We start from the raw sequence: 22,286 nt of genomic DNA on the forward strand, positions 1-22,286 counted from the left end.
ACAGAGCAGCCTGGGCATTGTGCATCACATTAGTGTTTGTGCACAAGCATTGTTGCTGCAAAAGATGCATAGGCACCCACCCACACACACACACACGTATTACCTGGAGACTCTCGCTCTCGTGGTGTTTGGGACAGGGAGAATAGTTAACCCTGAAGAAGGACAAGACCAAGGAAAGGTGCCAGGCAAGAGTGACGCCTTCCCTGAGGGTTTCAGGGCACATCCCAGGCCACATAGGCAGCTCCTCATGGAGGTCTGGCCTGGCTCTGGGCTGCACCCTGGCCTTGTGCGATCTGAAATGCAGACACACTTCATCTCCTCGGAGGGTTGTTCCCTCTGGCAGAAGCCTTTCTTTAATCCACTCTGGATTTGGAGGTGTCTCTGTCTCTCTGCATGCTTCCACTCCAATCTGGGGAAGCGCTGGTGCTTTGCTCTACTGATGCATTTTAGGAGAGGGAGTTTCTATTTCTCTCCTCTGTGGCCAATGATGGATGATTTGTGCCCCAACTCACAGCTCCTCTGGGACTGGTGTTTGGAGCTTCACACAACCCACCGTAGGCACTGAAAATAAGAAGAGCCCCCCTCCCAGATCAGACAGAAGAGGGTCCCTGTGCTCTGATGTCTCTTTCCCAGCAGTGGGCAGACCAAGAAGCCCAAAGCAGGGCATGAAGGCACCAGCCCTCCATCCCCCCCTTTTCATCCCACCCCGAATTTGGCCCCATGAACAAGGTGGCACCAGGCAGGGACTCTGCCTACAGAGCAACATGTTTCCTGAACTGTTTGCCTTTATGCTGTGTAAAGAGATGAAAATACCCAGAGCTTAAAGGAAGATAAAAACCAGTGGAAAGAAATCACCAAAACGTAAAATTTATTCATTGTTTTTGGAAAGCGGGGAGCATGTATTGAAAGGAGAGTTTGGATTGCAAATGCCGTCTGGAAGATTGTGTGGAAGAAGACAAAGGTCCTCCCCTCTCCCCAGTCAGGCAGACGTGGCCTTGAGGGTCCTTTATGTGCATGAGAGTAACATTTTGGGGCCTCTTTGCAGCTGGAAGCTCACCAAGCAAGCTGGAGAAATCCTTCGTGATGAGGGTGACTCAGTGAAGATGGTGACAAGTCAGACACCTGAGGGAAGTATCACGCTGCAGTGCAATCCTCAAGAACTGAGTAAGAGTCTCTCCAAAAAGTGGAGATGGAAGTGAATTATTGGGGCAGGGGGCGGAATGAATTGCTTCAGCTGTTGGCACCGGGTCTCATTTAGCCTTGAGATGCCCTCAGTGCAAGGTAGGAAGCCCCCCCCCCGAAGATCAGCAAAGAAGAGCTGCCCACCTGAACTTCACACGCTGATAGGAGGCGAGAGGCAACTTCTGCCTGCAAGTCCACCTCCTCCCCCCAGACTGGGGAGCTTTGGAAAAGAGACGCAGAAGGAGCATCCCAAATCTCAGTAAAGAAATTTGCCCAGGACACTCTGCAGCCCCTAAACCCCCCACCCCTGGGCAGAGGGTCTCTCCTGCAGTCCCCCTGCAGCTAAAAAGGCAGGGAATCATGAACCCTTCCTGGGCCATGGTCCTCACGGGGGAGGGCATTCTGTGAAATTGAGCATCCTAAAACAATAATATTTCCTTGTAACAACTCATAACTTTCTAGGTCTTACGGCTGTCAGGAAAGAAAAGTTTGCAGAGCTGGCCAAGTGAGCCAGAGAGGGACCCTGTAGCAGATTCTTCCAACTGATTGGCGGCAGCAGAAAGTCTTGGGGGAGGCCATGAGCCCAGGGGCCTTTGGAAGCGGCTGCCAGGAAGGGAAGCGGCCCTCTGCCCCTGGATCATCTGAAAGGGAAGGCGAGAGAGGGCTGGTCAGCTGGGAGCCTTCGTCTCCTCCCTCGGGGCCAGCAGATGGTCACTATCCTGGCAATATTTGCACTGGCTTTTTAATTGTGCGCACTTAAAACCAGAGCACACTGTTGTCATACATGCTGTTGTAGGGATGCCTGTGATCAGACTAAGGCTCCAGGTGATATGGAGACAGGATTGGGCTCAGGTCCCTGTCTCGAAACTAGTAAAGTGCCCCTTTTTGATACCTGGCTCAGGTGTGACCCAACGGACCGAAAGGCCAGAACTGAGACCCCTCCCTGCTCTGGCAAAGCAAAGCCCTCCCCCAAAATGTTGGCCTCACTGGAATTTAAAAAATGCAATGGATTTAACTCACCTGCGGCCCCTGCGAACGCTGCCCTCGTTCATCCTCATGGCCTTGAAGAAGAGGATGGTGCCAGCGACGATGCCCAGAATGCCAACGGCCAAGCCCAGGGCACAGAGCACATTCTCCATCGTCTCAGGGATGGGAGATGGAGCCTTGGAATCTGGAGGGTGGGAAGAGACAGGAGAGGGGTAAAAATGGGCTCTGTGTCTACTTGTTCTCTCAGCCCTCCCAAATGCAGCCCATAAGCAAATCCCATATCTAATTTCTCAAAAACAGGAAAAAACACAAGTTTCTAAGCTTTAAGATACACTTTGAAAATTCAAATGAGAGGCACCATCTACCTCCTGAAACCCCAGAAGGGGACTGAGCACCTTACTGTGCCCCACAGGTGGCAGAAGCAGAATAAATTATGTCAGAGTGCAAGAGTCCCTCATTTGCATAAATTATCTCCAGATCCTGCTTCTTATGAGCTCAGAATCTGGATTTTTTGATGATGCCGCTGTGCACTTACGCCATATCTTCTCCGTCCTCCCCTCGGGGAGTCCCCAGTGCTCCACTTGGCAGACGTAGAAGTCCCCCTGCTCCGGGATGAAGGGGAGGTAGGAGAACTTGCGGAAGGTGTTGTCCACGCTGGGGTAGAAGTCCGTCTCCTCCACGCCCTGCGAGACCACCTCGTTGTTCTTCAGCCAGGTGATGTTCAGCACCGGGGGAGAGAAGCGGTCCACGAAGCAGATGAGGACGTTGGGGTCCCCCAGTTCCATGGGGTCTTCCGGGTACACGGTTGTCGAAGGAGCCACTGAGGAAGGAGAGGGCAAGGCTAGAGATCAATGCTGTGTGTCCTCCAGAGACTCATTCCTTTTTGAGTGGTCACCATGTCACCTGACCTTGGAAGTCCCTGGTCAGAAGCGGCATCCCCTCCGAGGCCGGCCATTCCTGATCCTTGATGCCTCTCCCAGGGAGCCACGCTGTGGAACTCCCTTCTACGTCCTTCCCTAGCTGAGTAGCTTTAGCTGAGCCAGAGGGGAGGCCCTACTGAAAGGCACCTCAGAGGTCATCTAGTCCTACCCCCTGTCAATGCAGGTAGTCCCCTCCTGCAGTCTCCCTGGTGGATGGCCATTCAGCCTCTGCTTCAAAACGTGTAACTCTAGGAGAATCCACCACTTTTTCAGGCAGTCTCTGGCATGAAAGATGTTTCTCTAAGCAACTCCACCCTCCACCCCGTGTCTATGTCCACAACCTGACAGTCCTCTTCCGCATGGAGACCCAGGAATATCTCTGCAGAAATGATGGCCTCCAACTTAGCCCATGCAGGTGAGGCCCAACCCAGGAGGGCTAAGGTGCCAGAGCCTGTCATTCAGCCCTGATGGGAGGTGGGTCCAGAACTCTCTCCCCCTGACACAGAGAGACAGACAGACACATGCACGCTCATACATCCCACGTTAGCTGTGGCTAATATTTCACTGTGTGTGCAGGTGAGTGAATGCCTCTGAGCATATCTGGAGTGCTATACTCCTCCCCATCAGCAACCAGAAGTACTAGGTCGGTGAGAGGTTTCTGTATCTGTGCGTATCTGTGTTGCGAGTGTGAGACCTTCTGCACTCTCCTGTGCAAACCCACACAAGACTTCAGTCTTGCCTCAGGGCAGCAGTAATTCCGGAGCCAGGCCTTTGAGGAGGGGGCTATGCCCCCCCTGGCACTTCCTGGCCCAGGAGACTCTCTCAGGCAAAGGGGGCAGAGGCTGGGGGGCTGCTGGACTCCCCCTTGGAGGGACCTCTTGCTCCGAAGGAGGGAGGGTTGCCCTGGGTTCCTCCCCTCAGTAACAAGAGCTGATTCAGCAGCAAGTGTGTGTCTTTGGGGAGAGGGGCTTCCTTCCCCTTTAGTCTGTCTGTGCAATGTTGGAAGATGGACAAGAGGAACTCCTGGTTTGTTCTTTTGTCTATGTTGCAGAAGGGAGATAGAGTTGGGGTCCTCCAGATGGAGAGGCTGGATTACCTTTACCTGTGATGCCCTGACTGACTTTAGGGAAGCTTACCTGCCTCTCCTCCTTCCGCCCTTCCCACTCCTTCCTTCTCTGACTGTCCGGGAGAGAGGAGACATCCCTTTGTCTCTGCTCTGTCCAAGCATGGGGCTGACTCCTACACCTGGGAGTTATGCCTCCAACTTCATTAGCTAGAACTAGGTATGCCTTTCTATCTACTACGTATTTCTAGAAATAAAGTAGCTTTTCTTATTTTAATAAGTCTCCAGTCCCAGTGATGCTGATGCAGGGTAAAAACCTGTTTTCTTAGGTAAATGCACGCACACGCTGGCACACTCGCATTTCAACATCTGCTGTTACTCTGCTGCTGTGGTGCTGCTTTAAACAAAATTAAGCACACAATTCCACACAGCAACATGTAAAGCACGGGCTCAGTGGGGTAGGGGCCAGCTCAGAAGTGTAGGGTCTCTTCACAACAGTCACGCCATGTCCCGTGACAGACTCACCCCCAGGATTCATCGTCTCTTCTGCAGTTCCAGAGCTTTGGAACCAGAATAAAACAGCTGTGAGCTCAGGTTCTCCAGCCCTCACCCCAAATCTCTCTCCATGGGGGCTAAATGTTGCCAGAAACCTTTTGATTTTAAGAATTCTGAAATGAAGCTTAAAGTGGGACTAGGATTTTGGAGACCAAGGTACTTTGCCACGAAGCTCACTTCTCACTTACCCTAGAAGCCAATCAGCATGAAAGGAGAGGCGTTTGTTAGCTACTGTGAAGAGTTTTCTCAGTGACTGCCTCACCTCCTTGCACTCTGATTGCCTCCAATCAGCAAGAAAGGACAAGGGAGCATGACGTTCACCCCTGAGAAGAGTCTTCTCACTTGACTTGCTCCCCTTTCATGCTGATTGGCTTGTAGGTAGGCAGGGCCAGCGCCAAGAAGTGGTCAGGTTGGGCCCTGGCCGAGGGGCCCTGTGGCCCAGAGGGGCCCCTCCTTAGGGTGGGACAGTGAGGGTCCTACTCCATGATCCACAGCAGTGTCAGGTTGCAGCATTCAGCTGCCATGGATCATGAAGGGGGAGCTCCCAGGAGCCCCCATCCTCCAAGGCAGACAGTGTGGGGCTTAAATAAACCCTCCCGCCCCACCTACCTGTCTTATAATTGCATCAGTGCCAATGCACCATGCACTGCACACATGTCTGCTATCACCCAAGAAGGTGGCTGGGGAGTCCCTAAGGGGAAGACTCCCCCGCTGTCATCATGGGTGAAGGCCGACTTGTGCGCACAGCGCATGTGGCATTCACAATGATGCGACAGGCAGTTGGGGTGGGGGGTCTTATTTAAGCCTCATACCGCTTGTATCGGAGGAGGTGTTTGGCCTTACAGCTCTGCAGACCTGGGGCAGGCTGGCGCTCAAGCCATGCCTTGTGCTTGCCCTGTAGGCCCCGTTCTCAAAAAAGGAAGAGGTCTATGACCCTGTGGCCCTGGACGTCTACACCCCTGCGATGGGCTGATTCCCTCAGGAAGACTTTCAGAGGCAGAGGAAAAGGCAGAAGGGTTTTGCCACAGAAGCCACAAGGATACCCCACACCGGTTCATCCCTCCCATCCCTCTGGGTCACCCCCCCCTGCTGTACCGTTCTGGGCGCGGGTGCGGTTGCTGCGCTGGATGAGGACCTGCATGTTGTTCTTCATGACAGCAATGTTGGCCAGGGCCCCCTGCACCTCAAAGTCAGTGAAGCGCTGGAAGTCCGGCAGCCTCCAGACGTTCTGCTTCTGGGCCCAGTCCACGTGCAGGATCTCCTCGTCATTGAACTCCAGCAGGAACTCGCCGGACTTCTGCTCCGAAGGGAAGCTCTCCTGGAAGAAGTCCAGCTCCACCAGCGTGTCCTCCACTGCAGGGGTGGTGGGAGAGAGAATGAGCAGGGGAGGGAGGGCTCTGGGGGACCCTCATTCAAATGGCCCAGAACATCTCCAGTTGCAGGGAAAGGAGGACTGGTGGCCCCTTTCTTCTGCTCTCATACACCCCCACATCCCCTTTATATATTTTTAGATTAATCTCATTTCAGAGCCGTAACAGCCCCAGAAGGCGAGGCAGGGCGACTCTGAGTGCAGGACCAACGTGGCAGTTAGAAAAGTGGACTTAGATGGATCATTGGAGAGACCAGTCAACATCCCCAGGTGTCTAACCTACCTCTCAGGGTTGTTGTGAGTAGGATAAAAGGGGGGTTACTCTACCCTGAGGTCTTGGAGGAGGGAGAGTCCAGCAATGAAATGTGGAATAAGTTAAAGTATGGAATTTGCTCCCTTAAGAGGCAGTGATGACCACCAATTTGGATGGATTTAAGAGGACTGGAGAGATTCGTGGAGGAAAAGGCCACTAATGGCTACTGGCCACAATGGCTATGCTCTACCTCCACAGTCAGAGACTGTTTCTTTCAAATACGTGCGGAGGGAAACCTGATGAGGGGAGAGTGCAGCCAACGTCCCGAAGTGCCTAACCTACCTCACAGGGTTGTTGTGAGTAGGATAAAAGGGGAGTAACTCTACCCTGAGCTCCGTGGAGGAGGGAGAGTCCAGCAGTGAGGGCCACCAATTTGGATGGCTTTAAAAGCGGATTAGACAAATTCATGGAGAGGGCCACCAATGGCTCCTAGCCACGATGGCTACGGTGAGCCTGTTTGTTTCCAAATACCTGTGGAGGGCAACCTGAGGGGGGAGAGTGCTGCTCCCGCACTGGGGTCCTGCTTGCTTTTGGGCTTCCATGAGGGCCCCTGGTTGGCCACCGTGAGAACAGGCTGCTGGGCCAGATGGCATTCACATTTTGAGCACATTTTGGACCAGGTGAAAATGTAGACAGTGGAACCCTGAAGCCTCTTCACTCTGCTCTAAATCGCCTCCAGGCTGCCTTGGTCCATGTAACAAACTTCCCTCAACTGCGCCTGTCTACTCAAGAGCAAGCGCCGTTGAGGTCAACGGGGCTTCCTGCCAGGCAAGCGAGTAATCAGGACTGTAGCCTCAGAGACTTGGGGTCCATCTGAACTTCTGGCCCCATTTGGGGTGCTGGAGGGGGGAGATCACCCTAACTTGGGGGGCCTCACGATGGGTCTGTGGGGGGGGCGCCTTTTGTTGGACTCAGGTGGGGCTTCCAGAGCGCGCAGGTCTCTGGGGTGGCCGCGCCCTCGCGGAAGGCTGTTCTGCTCCGACGTGCCTTCCAGCCTTGGAACTGGCAGCGAGGCCAGAGGCGCAAGTCCAGATTCTTTGTGAAGCCAAGCCGGGGGTGGGGGTCCCATTTGCACCTCCCTTTTACCTTGTCCTTTTTGGCTTAAAAGAGACACCCCTCCTCAGTTAAGGGAGCAGATCGTGCCTCCTCGCTTCTTCCCGGGACTCTTTGGGGGGAGGAGGTCCTGTTTCTCTCTCCTCTTCTGCCCCCTGCAGTCTTTCCTCGATCCTTCCTCCCTCTGCCCAAGGGACCCCCAGAGGCAGAACTCCCTCCCATGCCCCCTTCCCTGGCATACCCCCGCGCCCCCTGCCTGACCTGTGAGGGCTCCGGCCCGCGGCAGGGTGAGGACGGCCCAGAGGCACCCCCAGAGGCAAAGGGCTCCTCTTGTGCCCATCATCGCGGCAGCTCTTCTTCCCGGGCTAGGGGAGGGAGGGATGGAAATGGTTGAGGGAGCGAGGAGTCTCCGGAGTGAGTCAAAGAAGGGATTTCAGCTGCACCCTCCACCTGCCTGTCCACCCCCAAAGTGGCTGTGGGGCGGCGGTGCCCGGGGGTGGCCTTGGCAGAGTGAAGGCGCGCCTCAGAACCTCAGCCAATGAGGAAGCGCCCTGGTGATGACCAGCCTGTTGCCGGGTGAAACTCCCCGGGCAGGAGCCTCACCGGGAGATAGAAAGAAATCCAGAGGATGGGGAAGTTATGGGGGGAGATTATAGGGGGAACTCTGGTTCTGCCCTCTCGTTCAAGGGGGGTTCCTCCAGGGAACGGGCTTCAGACTGAAAGCAGGAAGACTGGACGGGGAGTTGTTTCTTTGGACTGGTGGGCTGGGGGCTGGTTCTACCCTCTGAGCAAAGCGCTCACCCGAATCGTCCTTACTCTTATGGATTTCTGCATGCGTGAATAAAACTTTATTGGTTAAAGCCAGAGGCCACCAAAATATAAATAGAGCAAAGAAAATTATTTAACGTATCGAGCAAACAAATATATATTTACAAAAAGAAACAGAAAAATGAAACTTCATCCCCCCCCAAAAAAGCCACACATTGCCCCTCGAGAGTAAACCACGCAGGTCTTACGAACAGGGCAGAGCAAAAGCACCCCCCACCCCCCCACCCCGAAGTGGCTCCTGGAGTGGAGGCTGGGAGGGGATCTCTGGGGGGGGGCTCCGATAAGGGGGCGCTTAGCAAATGGGTCACAGCCTCCGGTTAGCCCACCCTTCAGTCAGGTTGTCTGGAAGGCTCCCAGTGACGTATTTATGAACGCGGAATAAATAATAACGAATGCATCAGAATAAGCTAAGGGGGAAATTGCTCACCTCGCAAATGTAGGAAGAGCAGAGAGCGCAAATAAAACTCAGTTTTGCCCTTTTCTTGACAAGTGCCTGAAAGGGACGTTTTCTGGTCTCCCCTGCCTGGCGACCGATGACGCCGCCTTGGATCGGAGCCCCATTGGTCCCTGCCCAATCCCCAGAGTGGAGGGGCGGGGCTTGGGCAGAGTTTCTCCCGGGGCTGAGCGGAGAAAGTCCCGCAGCGGAGTCGGCTGCGAGATGATGGGGGGCTCCTGCGCACTGGACTTGGGGGTCCTCCTTGGGGCGGCAGTGCTGGCGGTGCTGGTCTCCCCTCCGGAGGTGCTGGGCGTGGAGGAGCCGCCAGGTGAGCAGAGATCCCAGGTGGGGGGGAGTAAGAGAAAGTCCTTCCAGAGACCCCCCCATCAGTGGGGCAGCAGCAAAGGGGCTCCTGCTGGGGCTGGAGGAGGAGGGGGGCAGCGTCCTCCTCCCACTCAGAAACAGCAGCTCGGTTTATTTTGGGGTGGGAAGGAGAGTTATTTGTTTATTTGCTCATTTATTGCAATTATTTATATCTCGCCATTCAGGCTATAAATCCTTCCAAGGCGGCTTACCAGTAAGCCCCAATATTGCCCCGTTAAAAAGCCCCCAAGACCCCCCCAGGACAGGAGAGCCGAGGGCAGAGCGATCCTCCCTTCGCGGCCAAAGGGTCCCACAAAGAGATGCGCCGTAACAAATTAGCAACTCCATAAAATGAATCTCTGTAATCTCCCAACGTCTTCCTCTTGCCCCTTCTCAGTAATGAGTGAAAGTGGGGCAGCGCCCTCCCCACTTCAAGGGACCTGAACCTGACTCCCTTCATCAACCTCCCCCTGACCCATAGCGGGGGAGGAGGCCTACGGTGCCCCTTCCCTGCTATTGTTTTCCAGAAAAAGCAACTAAGTTTATTACCAAAAAACCCTGCCCCAGTGAACCTTTAGGCAGACTCCGCCCCTATTTCCCCACCCCGGAATCCCACCCCTAATCACCTAAGCCCCCCCCACATTCCCTTGGGGTCATAGGAGTCAAGCCATCTGCCTGCCCAGCTCAGGACTGCCTGCATGGACTGGCAGGGGTGGCTGTCCAGGGTCTACGGCAGAGAAGGGTCCTCCTTCCCAGAGATGCCTCTGAACCAAGGACCCTCTGCATGCAGACCACGTGCTCCAGTCCCTGAGCGATGTCCCTGCAGGCTCACATTCCCACCCAACCCACTTGTCCCTCCCCCTCCGGGCTGCCCCACATCTTTCTCCAGACTTCCACAGTCACCCCACAGGCCTTATTTACAATCATCAACCGCAGGCTTAAAGCTCCCCCCTTTACTCAGAAGCTGCCCTGGAAGAGAGAGGGTCACTTTTATTCCTCTTTCAGTCCTGAAAGGGACTTCAAAGGTCATCCAGTCCAACCCACAGATACTGCAGGGAATCCACTGCTCCAGCGTCCCAGGGGGAGGGGGAATCCAGCCTCCACTTCAAAAGCTGTAAAGGAAGGAAACCCACCCCTTTATGAGGCAGTCTTTGTTACCCCCAGGCATGGAGCCAGCCTAAAGGTTCATGGGGCACACAAAAATGTAGTGTCCAGAATTATTTTCTGAAATAAATTTCATTATTTATTTTTTGGAAAAATATTTAGGGCAGCCAGAAACATTTTAGGGGATCAGGGGTCCCCTGCCCCACCTATGTGTCTGGTCCACCCCCATCAAATGGTTCCCCTTGACCTATCTCTGAGGAAGCCTTGAAGTGGGTTGGGAGAGAAGCAAAAAGGGTGGGGGGAAGCAAGGCCAGATGCTGTTGCCCCTCCAAATCTCCTGGGGGGGGCATCTGAGCAGAATGACCTTTGCTGGAACCGGAGTATGTCCTGCCTGGGAAATTTGGGGTTGGGGGGTTCCAAACCAGACTCACCTGCTACCTCTTACTCTGGACTACCTTGACGCAAGCCACACTCTCTCAGCGACAGCATCCCCCCTCCTATATTGATATATGTTTATGTTAATACCCCCCACTTTCCTCCCAAGAGCTGAAGGGGTTGTATATGGGTCTGCCCCTCCCCCATGTTGTCATCACAACAACCCTGTGGGGTAGGTTAGGCTGAGAGGCGTTGCAGGCCCTCAAGACCACTTAGTGTGGAAGATTGGAACCTGGGACTCCCAGGTCGCTATTCAGCTCTCTAACCACTGTGCTACACTATCTCTCCATGGGGGTAATGGAGTGCAGGCTGATTTTCTTAATTTCTTGAAAACTAACATGTAAAATAAGACCCGAGTTAGAAAGAGCTTTCCTGTAATGGAAATTTCCTCTTTCCTCTCACATGCCCAAAGTCACAGAACAAGACCTAAGAAGCCTAGAGACAAACGTATCAGAAGTTATAACAAAACCACCAGATAAAGACCCTGGCTTGCCTATCAGCCAATGTCGCTTCTGACCCAAGGTGCAAACATTTGGACTTCCATTATAGCAAAAGTGCTTAATAGCATCATACCAAATTATATTAAACCAGACCAAACAGGATTCAGAAAAAACAGGAAATTACAACATACTGTCAAAAAACTAGTTGATTGCATAGAATGTATTTATGTTTTTAGATGCAGAGAAAGCATTTGATAGGGTGGAATGGTCATTTCTGGTTAGAGCTCTTCAAAAAAAGAACTTGGGAGGAACTTCCAAATCTTGGATAGATTTATTATATCAAAAACTCACTGCAAAAGTATTTGTTAACAATCAAGTATCAACACCTATCTTGCAGGAGCGAGATATTCACCAAGGCTGTCCACTCTCACCATTATTATTCACTATTTTTTGGAACCTTTAGCAATTTTAATAAGAAATAATCAGCAAATAACAAAATCCTAAAATGGCGGTGAGGAATTTAATATAGTGTTATATGCAGATGATATAGCATTAGCTTTAACACAACCAGAACCAGCCCTTCAAAATACTTTTGATAGGTTACAGGTATACAGTATTCTAAAAGCTGCTAAGGCCGTCTTAACAGGAAAACTGGTCCTTGGAGGCTTGACTTCTTTGACACTGATTATATTGATTGATTGACAGACTTGGCTTATAACAAAACTAAGCTCTGCTTCTACAAACTGTGAGGAAAAAGGAGAGAGAAAGAGGCGGGGAAACCTAGTTGCTTTCACTTCTCATACTATTCAATGGGAGTTTCATAAAAAGATACCCCTTGAGGCTTCTCTTTGTGTTACACCCAAAACATTCCCCTTAAAGAGACCACAAACAATTTCAGCATCCTCTGGCCCAATGAACTTCATGCAAGCTCATCCTCTTCTTCAAGTTCTAATGGATATAATAGTTGCATTGGCATTCTCAGAATCGCTCGAGATGGAAGTCAAACTGCACATGCACAGACTCTATTGTCACGTCCTTGGAACGTTTCTTCAATTCTACCAATCTTCCACCTGTATTTGCGCATTTTATCCTCATGAATCAAAACTATGTCATTTACTGTGAGTTCAGCTTTCATTGCGATGAACTGATCATACGTCCAGTAGATATTCTTGTCGCCATCTTTTCCAAAACGGATTCATGGATGTCTGTCGGTATTTCCACCTTTTACTGAGTTCATCTCCAGTAGTTGTATGAGTCACTGAAATAGGATAGCAGGTTATGAATCTCAAATATGAACTCATCTGCCTCGGTCTTCCATGTCAGACCTAAAACCTTTAATGATGAAAGTCCTAAAGTTTGTTCTTCCAGCTGTAAGTTGGGTTCATTCTCCTTGTTCTGCCAAAATGTTTGCAGTTCCTTAGAACTGGTCTTCCACTTCCGGAGGTCCATTCCAGGTGTTGAAAGCAATTCTCTGGCCTTCATGGCAATGAGTCACCAACATACAGGCATTAATCAAGCATCTGGCAGATGTTTGGATGTTCCTTCTGATATTGTTTCAAATGAGGTCTTATGGTAGCAGCAAGCAGAAAGCAATAAACCAAATAACACTCGAGTCATTCTCAGGATCTTTAGTTCTGGTTCTTGATCAAAGTTTAGTGGTTCTTCCATCTACAAAAATCTTACTGCATCCTGATTTTCACTTGCTATTAAGGTCTGAAGAAAAGCCTTTGCAATCTCTGCATTGAGAGCTACCTTGTACTGATGGAACCTGATTAGAAGACCAAACAAATCTGGGTTCAGATTGGGTCCAGTTAGTAAACAGTCATTAAGTGACGGACACCCTCTTTCATGGGATGAGGCATCAAACACTACTCTTTTGTGGTAGCCTCATCCTCCCGGATGACTGCACAAAGAGGAAGATAGTAGACCACCTTGCCCGTCTCAAGTGCAGACCTATGGGTGACTTCTTCAGCTATGCCCTTCTGAAGATGCTCTTCAATGACATTGTTGTGCCTCTTAAAGAGCAGAAGATCAGTTCTGAACTTCCTAGCTAACTGTTTGAATCTTCTCTGAACTACAAGGTTGTTGTTTAGTAAGTCAGGTTGATCTGACTTCCAAGGCAGGTGATCTTCATATCTCCCTTCCTTGTATTTTATGGAAGTTTCAAACCCTTGGAGCATCTCTTTGTCACACTTTGTCTTCTCCTCCAGCTCTTCCATTATGCTAATTGATTCTAGTTCCCAGAAGGCTCTCAGCTGTTTGGAGATGAGGGATTCTTCCTCCATTATGACTTTCAGTACTCCGGCCTCTGTGGTACTGGTGCCTACGCGGGTTGTAGTGGGACCCTGAACAGCCCATTCAAATACAATCTCAAGTAACACCAGTTCATTTTCGAGACGTTCCACTCAGCCTGTCACTGCCTGTCAATGATAATCTCCTCCAATCAGTACTTCTAACTCTGGCCCTTGGATTTCCTTGGGAGAGGTTGCATCTGCCATCTGGAGGCCTCTTCTTTCTAATTCTTGGCACAGGCCATCTCCTGGGACCCTGACCATGGCGCTCATACTTGTGGCATTTCCAGGGCCTCCAGTTCAACCTTTTCTCCCCAGAGGCCTTGCATGAATGAATGAATGGAATGGAACTGCCTTCAAGTCAATTCCGACTTATGGCTACCCTATGAATAGGGCGTTCATGATAAGCAGTATTCCGAGGGGGTTTACAATTGCCTCCCTCTGAGGCTAGTCCTCCCCAGCTGGCTAGGGCCTGCTCAGCTTTCCACAGCTGCACAAGCCAGCCACTGGTTGGCCACTGTGAGAACAGGATGCTGGACTAGATGGGCCACTGGCCTGATCCAGCAGGCTCTTCTTATGTTCTTATGTTCCTATGTTCACTTCCTTGCCCGCAACTGCCAGCTGGGGGGCAACTGGGCTCCTTGGGACTATGCAGCTTCCCCACAGCTGCACAGGTGGCAGGGCACTTAACCCCTGAGCCACTCCCTGTGGGGCTCATATTTAGCTGGCCCTTGACATCCAGGAGAAATGAGCAGGATTTGAACTCACAGAGTCTGGACTCCCTGCCAGGCTCTCCTCCCCACTGTGCTATACCACCTTAACTCTCCATCTTTTGGCACTCACTGGTGTCTTTATGGCAAAGGAGTGGATAGTTAGGGTCCCTTCTCACACCACCGGGAGCTTTAATGCCCTGGAGATGTCTTCTCATAGAAATGTGCTTTCAGCTTGCAGTAATACTGTGTTCTGTGGCTTTAAGTCCACTGGAGATGGAGCGACTGATGGCATAACAGTGTCGCCAGGAGTGGTCTTGTTGGTGGGTTCTCCTTTGCTTCTTGAGAACAAATGGACTTGTGATGGCCTTTTCCACAACCAGAGCAAACAATTCCCTTTGCTTTTCAGAATTTGGCCTGTCTTACCCCCAGACATATGGAGCATCGGCCTTGTTTCTTCAGCTTCTCCTTTCCTCCTCCAAGTGTCAGAGCTGAACAGTCATCTGCCCTGCGGTCAGGAGCATTGCAGAATATGCAGCTGCTTCTGGAGGTATTGTGCTCAGTGCTACAGCAGATGGCACAGAGACCAATCCTTTCTTCTGCTCTTGACTTCTGGCTATACTTGAGGGAGGTATCGCTCTCACGTGGTTTAACTGCAGTCTTAGTCAGGACTGAGTTAAGCTCTCGGCTCTCAGTTTCCCTTTAGAGGAACGTCAGGAGTTCTGGTATCTTCCATTCATCACTATTATTATCCCTAATGCTGCTGAACTCCAGCGCTGTATCTTCAGGAATCATTTCCATCAGTGTAGGACGCAGCAGACTCCACAGGTATCGGAGACAGCCCCCATGGACTCCCCACTGCGTACTTGAGTCTCACAGGCCTCACAGAGGTGGCGTAAAGCCAAGATGCCAGTTGACCTTTTACTGGCTTCAGGCTTGGCAGCTTGTCCATGTGGGCATTAATAATCTTTGTGCCAAAGCTTTCCCTCAGGACTTTCACAGATGCATCTTAATTTCCCTCTGATAGCTGCATGCCAGCAATTGCTCTGGTTGCTGCCCCACCTAGGAAGGGTTTTAGGTAATTAAACTTGTCCTCCTTTGCCAGCCTGGTGCTCTGGTGAATGGAGGTTCCATACTGGCTCCAAAATCCCCACCAGCAGCTAATGTCCCCATAAAATCTTTCAGTCATCCGTTTGGGGAGCTTGACCCTCAGTGGCCGTGGATCTGCCCTTGTTGCTGAAGAGGGACTTCTTGCATCTTCAGTGTTAATCCCTTGAATTGGATGAGCTTTCCCAGCTATGATGCGGTCTTTGTAGCCCTGTGCTGTTTCCACCTCTTTCTCTAATTCATCAAGATCAGTTATTTTATTTATTCATTCATTTATTTATTATTTGATTTATATCCCACCATTCCTCCTGGGTGGCAAACAAAAGCACTAAAAATGTATCCCAGTTTCTATGTCTTGGGATGGACCAAATGGCAGCAAAACATGATATTTAAAACTCTGCTTTTACCTTCATTTTCTTTCTGCACAGTCCACAGAGGGGGCTCAAAGCCAGCTGCAACCACGGTGCTTTTCATTCACACTGAAGGGAAAGCATCAAATGCACAGCTTCCTAATGACCACGCAGGCTTGCAGGACGTGAGAAAGCAGCCAATCAGGAAGTGACATGAGGAAAGGGAGGAGGAGGGAATGGGCGTGGAGAGGGGAAGCATCTGAGTAAAGCACTTACAAACCACTAGAGATACAGAACTGAAGTCGTTTTTACCTTCCCTTGTTCAATTAAAAGAACATTGACATACTATGGACTTAAAGGGGTACACTGAGATCTAGCTGCTGATTGCCTTCAAGGCATCGTGTGATCCATGCAAATTAAAAGGGGCAATGAGTAGCACCAGACCCACACTACAGCTCTGTGTGAACCAGCTCTTGGTAAAGCTCATTTAGAATCTCTCCTTTGCTGGAAGCTGATTTAAGCTTTCCTCAAGCAGAGCCACATCTGCATCAGTTTTCTGTCGTCCAGATTCTGTCTTTTGTAACAGTTTTATTGTCAATGTTCTAGTTATAGCCCTCTTGCACAGTAGTGTAGTGGCAAATCCAGATGTGTGGGGTCCCTTCATGATAGCCATGCCACACCTCCTCCCACTTACTCGCTTGCTCCTTGTCATCACCTCCATGCTCCTCAGTCCTTCCTGTGCATGCATTCTCCCAAACAGATGTCCCTACGAGTCAATCAGTATAAAAGGGGAGTGTGTTTCCTACTGAGAAGAGTCATCTCAGTCGGTGAAACACCACCTTTCACTCCGATTGGCTCCAATCAGCAGGAAAGGACAAGCAAGCATGTGAGAAGACTCTTCTGAACGACTAACCCACTGCCCTTTCCTGCCAGGTGGATCGCAGGGCGCTGCAGACATAGAGACTCTGCTCCCAAAAAAGTAAAGGTCTAAGACCCCTCAAGACCCCAGACCACTACACCCCTGCTCTTGCGCCTTTACCTTTCCAAAGCCTCAGCCATGTCCCCTTGTTCTTCTGGACCTTACTGCACAGTCTGTCTTCTTCTCTTTGAATCTTTCCCTCCCAAGTTTTGGCACCAAAAATATTGCAACAGCTAAAGTCTCCCTAACAGGAATGATGGATGCCAGCATGGTTAACGAGCAAAGTCAAGGAAGCTCTTAGAGGCAAAAAGTCTTCCTTCAAAAAATGGAAGTCTTGTCAGAATGAAGAAAATAAAAAAGAACACAAACTCTGGCAAAAGAAATGCAAGAAGACAATAAGGGATGCTAAAAAAGAATTTGAGGAGCACATTGCTAAGAACATAAAAACCAACAACAAAAAATTCTATAAATACATTCAAAGCAGGAGACCATCTAGGGAGACGATTGGACCCTTGGATGATAAGGGAGTCAAAGGTGTACTAAAGAACGATAAGGAGATTGCAGAGAAGCTAAATGAATTCTTTGCATCTGTCTTCACAGTGGAAGATATAGGGCAGATCCCTGAACCTGAACTAACATTTGCAGGAAGGGATTCTGAGGAACTGAGACAAATAGTGGTAACGAGAGAGGAAGTTCTAGGCTTAATGGACAATATAAAAACTGACAAATCACCGGGCCCGGATGGCATCCACCCGAGAGTTCTCAAAGAACTCAAAGGTGAAATTGCTGATCTGCTAACTAAAATATGTAACTTGTCCCTTGGGTCCTCCTCCGTGCCTGAGGACTGGAAAGTGGCAAATGTAACGCCAATCTTCAAAAAGGGATCCAGAGGGGATCCCGGAAATTACAGGCCAGTTAGCTTAACTTCTGTCCCTGGAAAACTGGTAGAAAGTATGATTAAAGCTAGATTAACTAAGCACATAGAAGAACAAGCCTTGCTGAAGCAGAGCCAGCATGGCTTCTGCAAGGGAAAGTCCTGTCTCAGTAACCTATTAGAATTCTTTGAGAGTGTCAACAAGCATATAGATAGAGGTGATCCAGTGGACATAGTGTACTTAGACTTTCAAAAAGTGTTTGACAAGGTACCTCAGCAAAGGCTTCTGAGGAAGCTTAGCAGTCATGGAATAAGAGGAGAGGTCCTCTTGTGGATAAGGAATTGGTTAAGAAGCAGAAAGCAGAGAGTAGGAATAAACGGACAGTTCTCCCAATGGAGGGCTGTAGAAAGTGGAGTCCCTCAAGGATCGGTATTGGGACCTGTACTTTTCAACTTGTTCATTAATGACCTAGAATTAGGAGTGAGCAGTGAAGTGGCCAAGTTTGCTGATGACACTAAATTGTTCAGGGTTGTTAAAAGAAAAAGGGATTGCGAAGAGCTCCAAAAAGACCTCTCCAAACTGAGTGAATGGGCGGAAAAATGGCAAATGCAATTCAATATAAACAAGTGTAAAATTATGCATATTGGAGCAAAAAATCTGAATTACACATATACGCTCATGGGGTCTGAACTGGCGGTGACCGACCTGGAGAGAGACCTCGGGGTTGTAGTGGACAGCACGATGAAAATGTCGACCCAGTGTGCGGCAGCTGTGAAAAAGGCAAATTCCATGCTAGCGATAATTAGGAAAGGTATTGAAAATAAAACAGCCGATATCATAATGCCGTTGTATAAATCTATGGTGCGGCCGCATTTGGAATACTGTGTACAGTTCTGGTCGCCTCATCTCAAAAAGGATATTCTAGAGTTGGAAAAGGTTCAGAAGAGGGCAACCAGAATGATCAAGGGGATGGAGCGACTCACTTACGAGGAAAGGTTGCAGCATTTGGGGCTTTTTAGTTTAGAGAAAAGGCAGGTCAGAGGAGACATGATAGAAGTGTATAAAATTATGCATGGCATTGAGAAAGTGGATAGAGAAAAGTTCTTCTCCCTCTCTCATAATACTAGAACTCGTGGACATTCAAAGAAGCTGAATGTTGGAAGATTCAGGGCAGACAAAAGGAAGTACTTCTTTACTCAGCGCATAGTTAAACTATGGAATTTGCTCCCACAAGATGCAGTAATGGTCACCAGCTTGGATGGCTTTAAAAGAAGATTAGACAAATTCATGGAGGACAGGGCTATCAATGGCTACTAGCTATGATGGCTGTGCTCTCCACCCTAGTCAGAGGCAGCATGCTTCTGAAAACCAGTTGCCGGAAGCCTCAGGAGGGGAGAGTGTTCTTGCACTCGGGTCCTGCTTGCGGGCTTCCCCCAGGCACCTGGTTGGCCACTGTGAGAGCAGGATGCTGGACTAGATGGGCCACTGGCCTGATCCAGCAGGCTCTTCTTATGTTCTTATGTTCTTATGGTTCTTGGAGGCTTGACTTCTTTAACATTGATTATATTGATTGACAGGCTTGGCTTACAGCAAAACTAAGCTCTGCTTCTACAAACTGTGAGGAAAAGGGAAAAAGAGAGAAAAAGGCAGGAAAACCTAGTTGCTTTCACTTCGCATACTATTCAATGGGAGTGACGTAAAAAGATTTCCCTTTAGCCTTCTCTCTGTGTTACACCCAAACCATTCCCCTTAAAGAGACCACAAACCGTTTCAACATACGGTGAAGCTTCTGGATATAAATACAACTAAATCCAAGTGCTGTGGAATTAATATATTTAAGAGGAAAATAGAAGAACAGCCAAGAGGTACTGGTTTACAATGGGAAAACAAACCAATCAGACATTTAGGTATTTGGCTACATTCTAACCTTGAAACAATTCAGGAGGCAACTCTCAAAGCCTGACTACGGAGACTGAAGAGGATCTTTAAAAATGGGAAACATGGCAACTGTTGTGTTTGGGAAAACCAGAGCTTGGAAGATGACTTTTAAAAGGGAATAAATTACAATTACTGTTACATGGCCCCAAAAAGGAATACATTACCATTACAATTAATAGTTGCTCTGAAAGGAATTGATTACTGCTGAGGCTGATAGGCGGAGCCGTGGAGGGCAGGCCGGACCGGCTCCTTCTTAGCCCTGGAGCCAGTTCCCCTGCTCCAAGAAGGACAGTCAGCAGCTTCACCCCTCCTGCTGTGGGCGCCACTGGGCGGCAGCGGCTGCGATGCCCCCCCCAGCCCGAGACTGCTGAGCAAGCCCCATCGCGGCCGCTGCCACCCAGCGGCACCCACAGCAGGAGGGGTGAAGCTGCCAGCCATCCTTTCAGGAGCAGGAGAACTGGCTCCGGGGCTAAGAAGGAGCCGGCCCAGCCTGCCCTCCACGGCTCCTGCTGAAGATGACAGGCCGCGTGGGCCCCATGTTGGCAGCGGTTGCTAGGAGACGGGGCCTACGCAGCCTGGTCGGGCAGCTTCAGCAGGAGCCGTGGAGTGCAGGCTGGGCCGGCTCCTTCTTAGCCCCCCTGCCCCAGAAAGGACGGCCGGCGGCTTCACCCCTCCTGTTGTGGGCGCCGCTGGGCGGTGTGGCAGTGGCAGCGATGGGCCTCCCCAACCAGAGACTGCTGAGCCCCAGGGGAACTGGCTCCAGGCCGGGGATAAGAGGGGGCCAGCCCAGCCTGGCCTCCACTGCCACCGCTCGCCTCCACCCATCACCCTCACACCTCACTTGTACTTCTGTGGGTGGGGGGAGCGGGCAGGGGCTGCTGCTGGCAGCTGGAGGGATCCCTCACTGCAGGGGCGGCGGCTGCTCAAGTCCTCTTTCTGCAGTCCTGACTCCTGGACCCTGCCTGCCTGACTGATAAAGGGCGGGAAGGCGGCCAGCCACAGCCCAATGTATGCATGTGTAAAACATGCATGCGTGGCTGAGGGGGCCAATGAAAAGCTGGAGATCCACCAGTTTAAATAAAGTCTAGCCAGAGGCCGGAGATGGCCGCCTTTTGCCGGAGACTCTGGCAGAAAACCGGAGACCTGTCAACCCTACCAGGGAGGGAGGCAGAGGCCAGTTCATGGGCTAAGTGCAAACACAGTGTTGACACACGCACATGCACTCACTCATCTTCATCTCTCAGCTCCACAGTTCTTTACCTCCATTCCACTGCTGCCTCCTTCTCCTTCTCCATCCACATCCTTGCCCTCCAGCTCCTTTCTCCCTCCACGCCATCCTTCTCCACCACCGTCCATTTCTTAAACAATTGTTTTCTCCACTCCACCTGTCTTGCTCCACACCTCCTCCCTTGTTGCCTCCGAAACACCCACAGAGCACGAGGGAAAAGCGATGGTGTGCAAAAGCCCAATTTCAGGAACATTGTTTTCATCCATGAATCACAGGAGGAGAAGACTTCCCCTGCTCCCCCCCAGTAATGCCCCAAAGTAATGCTGGAAACATTGCAATTACTCCTCAGAAGTAATAAAATTACTCCTATTACAATCAAAAGAATACTGAAATTTATTTGGTCACATAAGCCAAGTAAGACAGTGAATGAGAATGTGTATCAAAAAACTAGTAATGGAAGACTGGGAATACCTAATATAACTAGGTATTATCAAGCAGTTAAATTGCCTTTGATGTCAGAATGGTTTGAAGATAGAGATAATTATGCAGCCACAAGAGTGGCCGTATCCTATAGCCAGCGTGGACTTTTCACATTCCGCAATGTGAAAATGAAAATACCCCCGTGCCATTCTGATGCTTCCCATAAGCTCATTTCAAAACAAAACCTTACAAGACTTATAGCCCTGAACACAGAAACACTTGCTAAGCAACCCTCTCAATTTTCATGGCGATACACAAAACAGTCAGAGAGAATAGACAGTTCAAAGTCTAAAAAGAGAGAGCGAAACCTGAGAGCCCTTTTGGACTTTTTTCTCTCAGAGTTCTCATAATCTGTTAGTGAATATATTATTAAAAGCTGAGCAAGAACTGTAGGGTAAAAAACTATAGGCAATATTATGGATTAAGCCAAAAACAATGATCAGCAAATAACATTTCCTCACAACTACAAACACAATATTTAAATAATGGCTCAATGGCGTACAAAAGTTACCTCCTGGTTTCTCCCCTTTGACCTCAATTTTGAGAAATAAATTTGTAAATAATCAAGTACAACAAACAATTGCTCATCACCTATAGGGGGGAAATGCTTTACTGAAGCAACTGGTTTAAACAAGGATCTATGATTTCCTATGAAAACAGGGTTGCAATTTTGAATAACGAGAGACCTCCATTTTTTCAGTTTTTACAAGTAAGACACAGAGGAGATCAACACAAGCTACAGAGTTCCACGTTCATCTACTATCTTTGAAATTTTCTTTCTTTAGCCAGAGAAAAGGACAGCTGTTGGTAAAATATTTCAGATTCTTTCCTTACTGAAAATACAACAGTTACACCCAACATACCAAAGGAAATGGAGTTCATATTTAGAGAAATTTAATTTGCCCATATCAGAAGAAGAGCACAGTTGGCTATTTAGGAACATCCGAATTGCATTACCAAGTCCGAATCTGAAAGGAAAGTTCTTTAAAGCAATTGACCAATAGTGCTTAACACCACCCAGGCTAAGCAAAAGGTTTTATCAAAAGTTGTACTGTTGGAGATGTAGAAGACATTGTTCATGTTTTCTGGAGCTGTGCCAAAGTAAAACCCTTCTGGAAAACAATTTCATAAAGGAAATGAGAGGGAAAACAATGTCAAGAAATCTCTGAGCGATTCTCCGCGGGGGAGTTATAAAAGTGGAGGCCCCATTTCTAGCAACTTTGCTCCCAGGGGCGAAAATACGTATCGCTCCAAAAGGGGAAAACGGCAAATCCCCACCGTGGATGGCAGCCTGAGAAAAATCAAAGTTTTAAAAAAAATCATTCCATTTTTTCCATACT

At 49.7% G+C, this 22,286-nt stretch overlaps 2 protein-coding genes across 5 annotated transcripts in view; one reads left to right on the forward strand and one right to left on the reverse strand.

The window, feature by feature from the left end:
• Positions 1-851: 851 nt before the first annotated feature.
• Positions 852-21,868, reverse strand: LOC133381889 (HLA class II histocompatibility antigen, DR alpha chain-like). Of its 3 annotated transcripts, none has more exons than XM_061621453.1 (6): positions 21,810-21,868; positions 7,704-7,807; positions 5,803-6,060; positions 2,705-2,989; positions 2,203-2,353; positions 852-1,823 (listed from the first exon to the last, which is right to left on the reverse strand). In XM_061621453.1, exons 1-6 carry the CDS (start codon positions 21,851-21,853, stop codon positions 1,820-1,822), a joined length of 846 nt encoding a protein of 281 aa, XP_061477437.1. In that variant the 5' UTR covers positions 21,854-21,868; the 3' UTR covers positions 852-1,819. The 3 variants fall into 3 exon arrangements, with proteins under 3 accessions (XP_061477437.1, XP_061477439.1, XP_061477438.1); XM_061621455.1 differs by lacking the exon at positions 21,810-21,868 and adding an exon at positions 15,564-15,638; XM_061621454.1 differs by lacking the exon at positions 21,810-21,868 and adding an exon at positions 8,698-8,784.
• LOC133381890 (H-2 class II histocompatibility antigen, E-S beta chain-like) overlaps positions 8,892-22,286 on the forward strand; it is a 31,825-nt gene continuing 18,430 nt past the window's right edge. For both annotated transcript variants that reach the window (XR_009761745.1, XM_061621456.1), the window contains exon 1: positions 8,892-9,034. Coding sequence is in view for 1 of the 2 variants with exons in the window: in XM_061621456.1 (XP_061477440.1) it covers positions 8,929-9,034 (106 nt within the window). In the remaining variant the exon portion in view is untranslated. The remainder of the gene's footprint in view (positions 9,035-22,286) is intronic.

Source organism: Rhineura floridana, chromosome 3 (assembly GCF_030035675.1).
Source record: "Rhineura floridana isolate rRhiFlo1 chromosome 3, rRhiFlo1.hap2, whole genome shotgun sequence".
Lineage (NCBI taxonomy): Eukaryota > Metazoa > Chordata > Lepidosauria > Squamata > Rhineuridae > Rhineura > Rhineura floridana.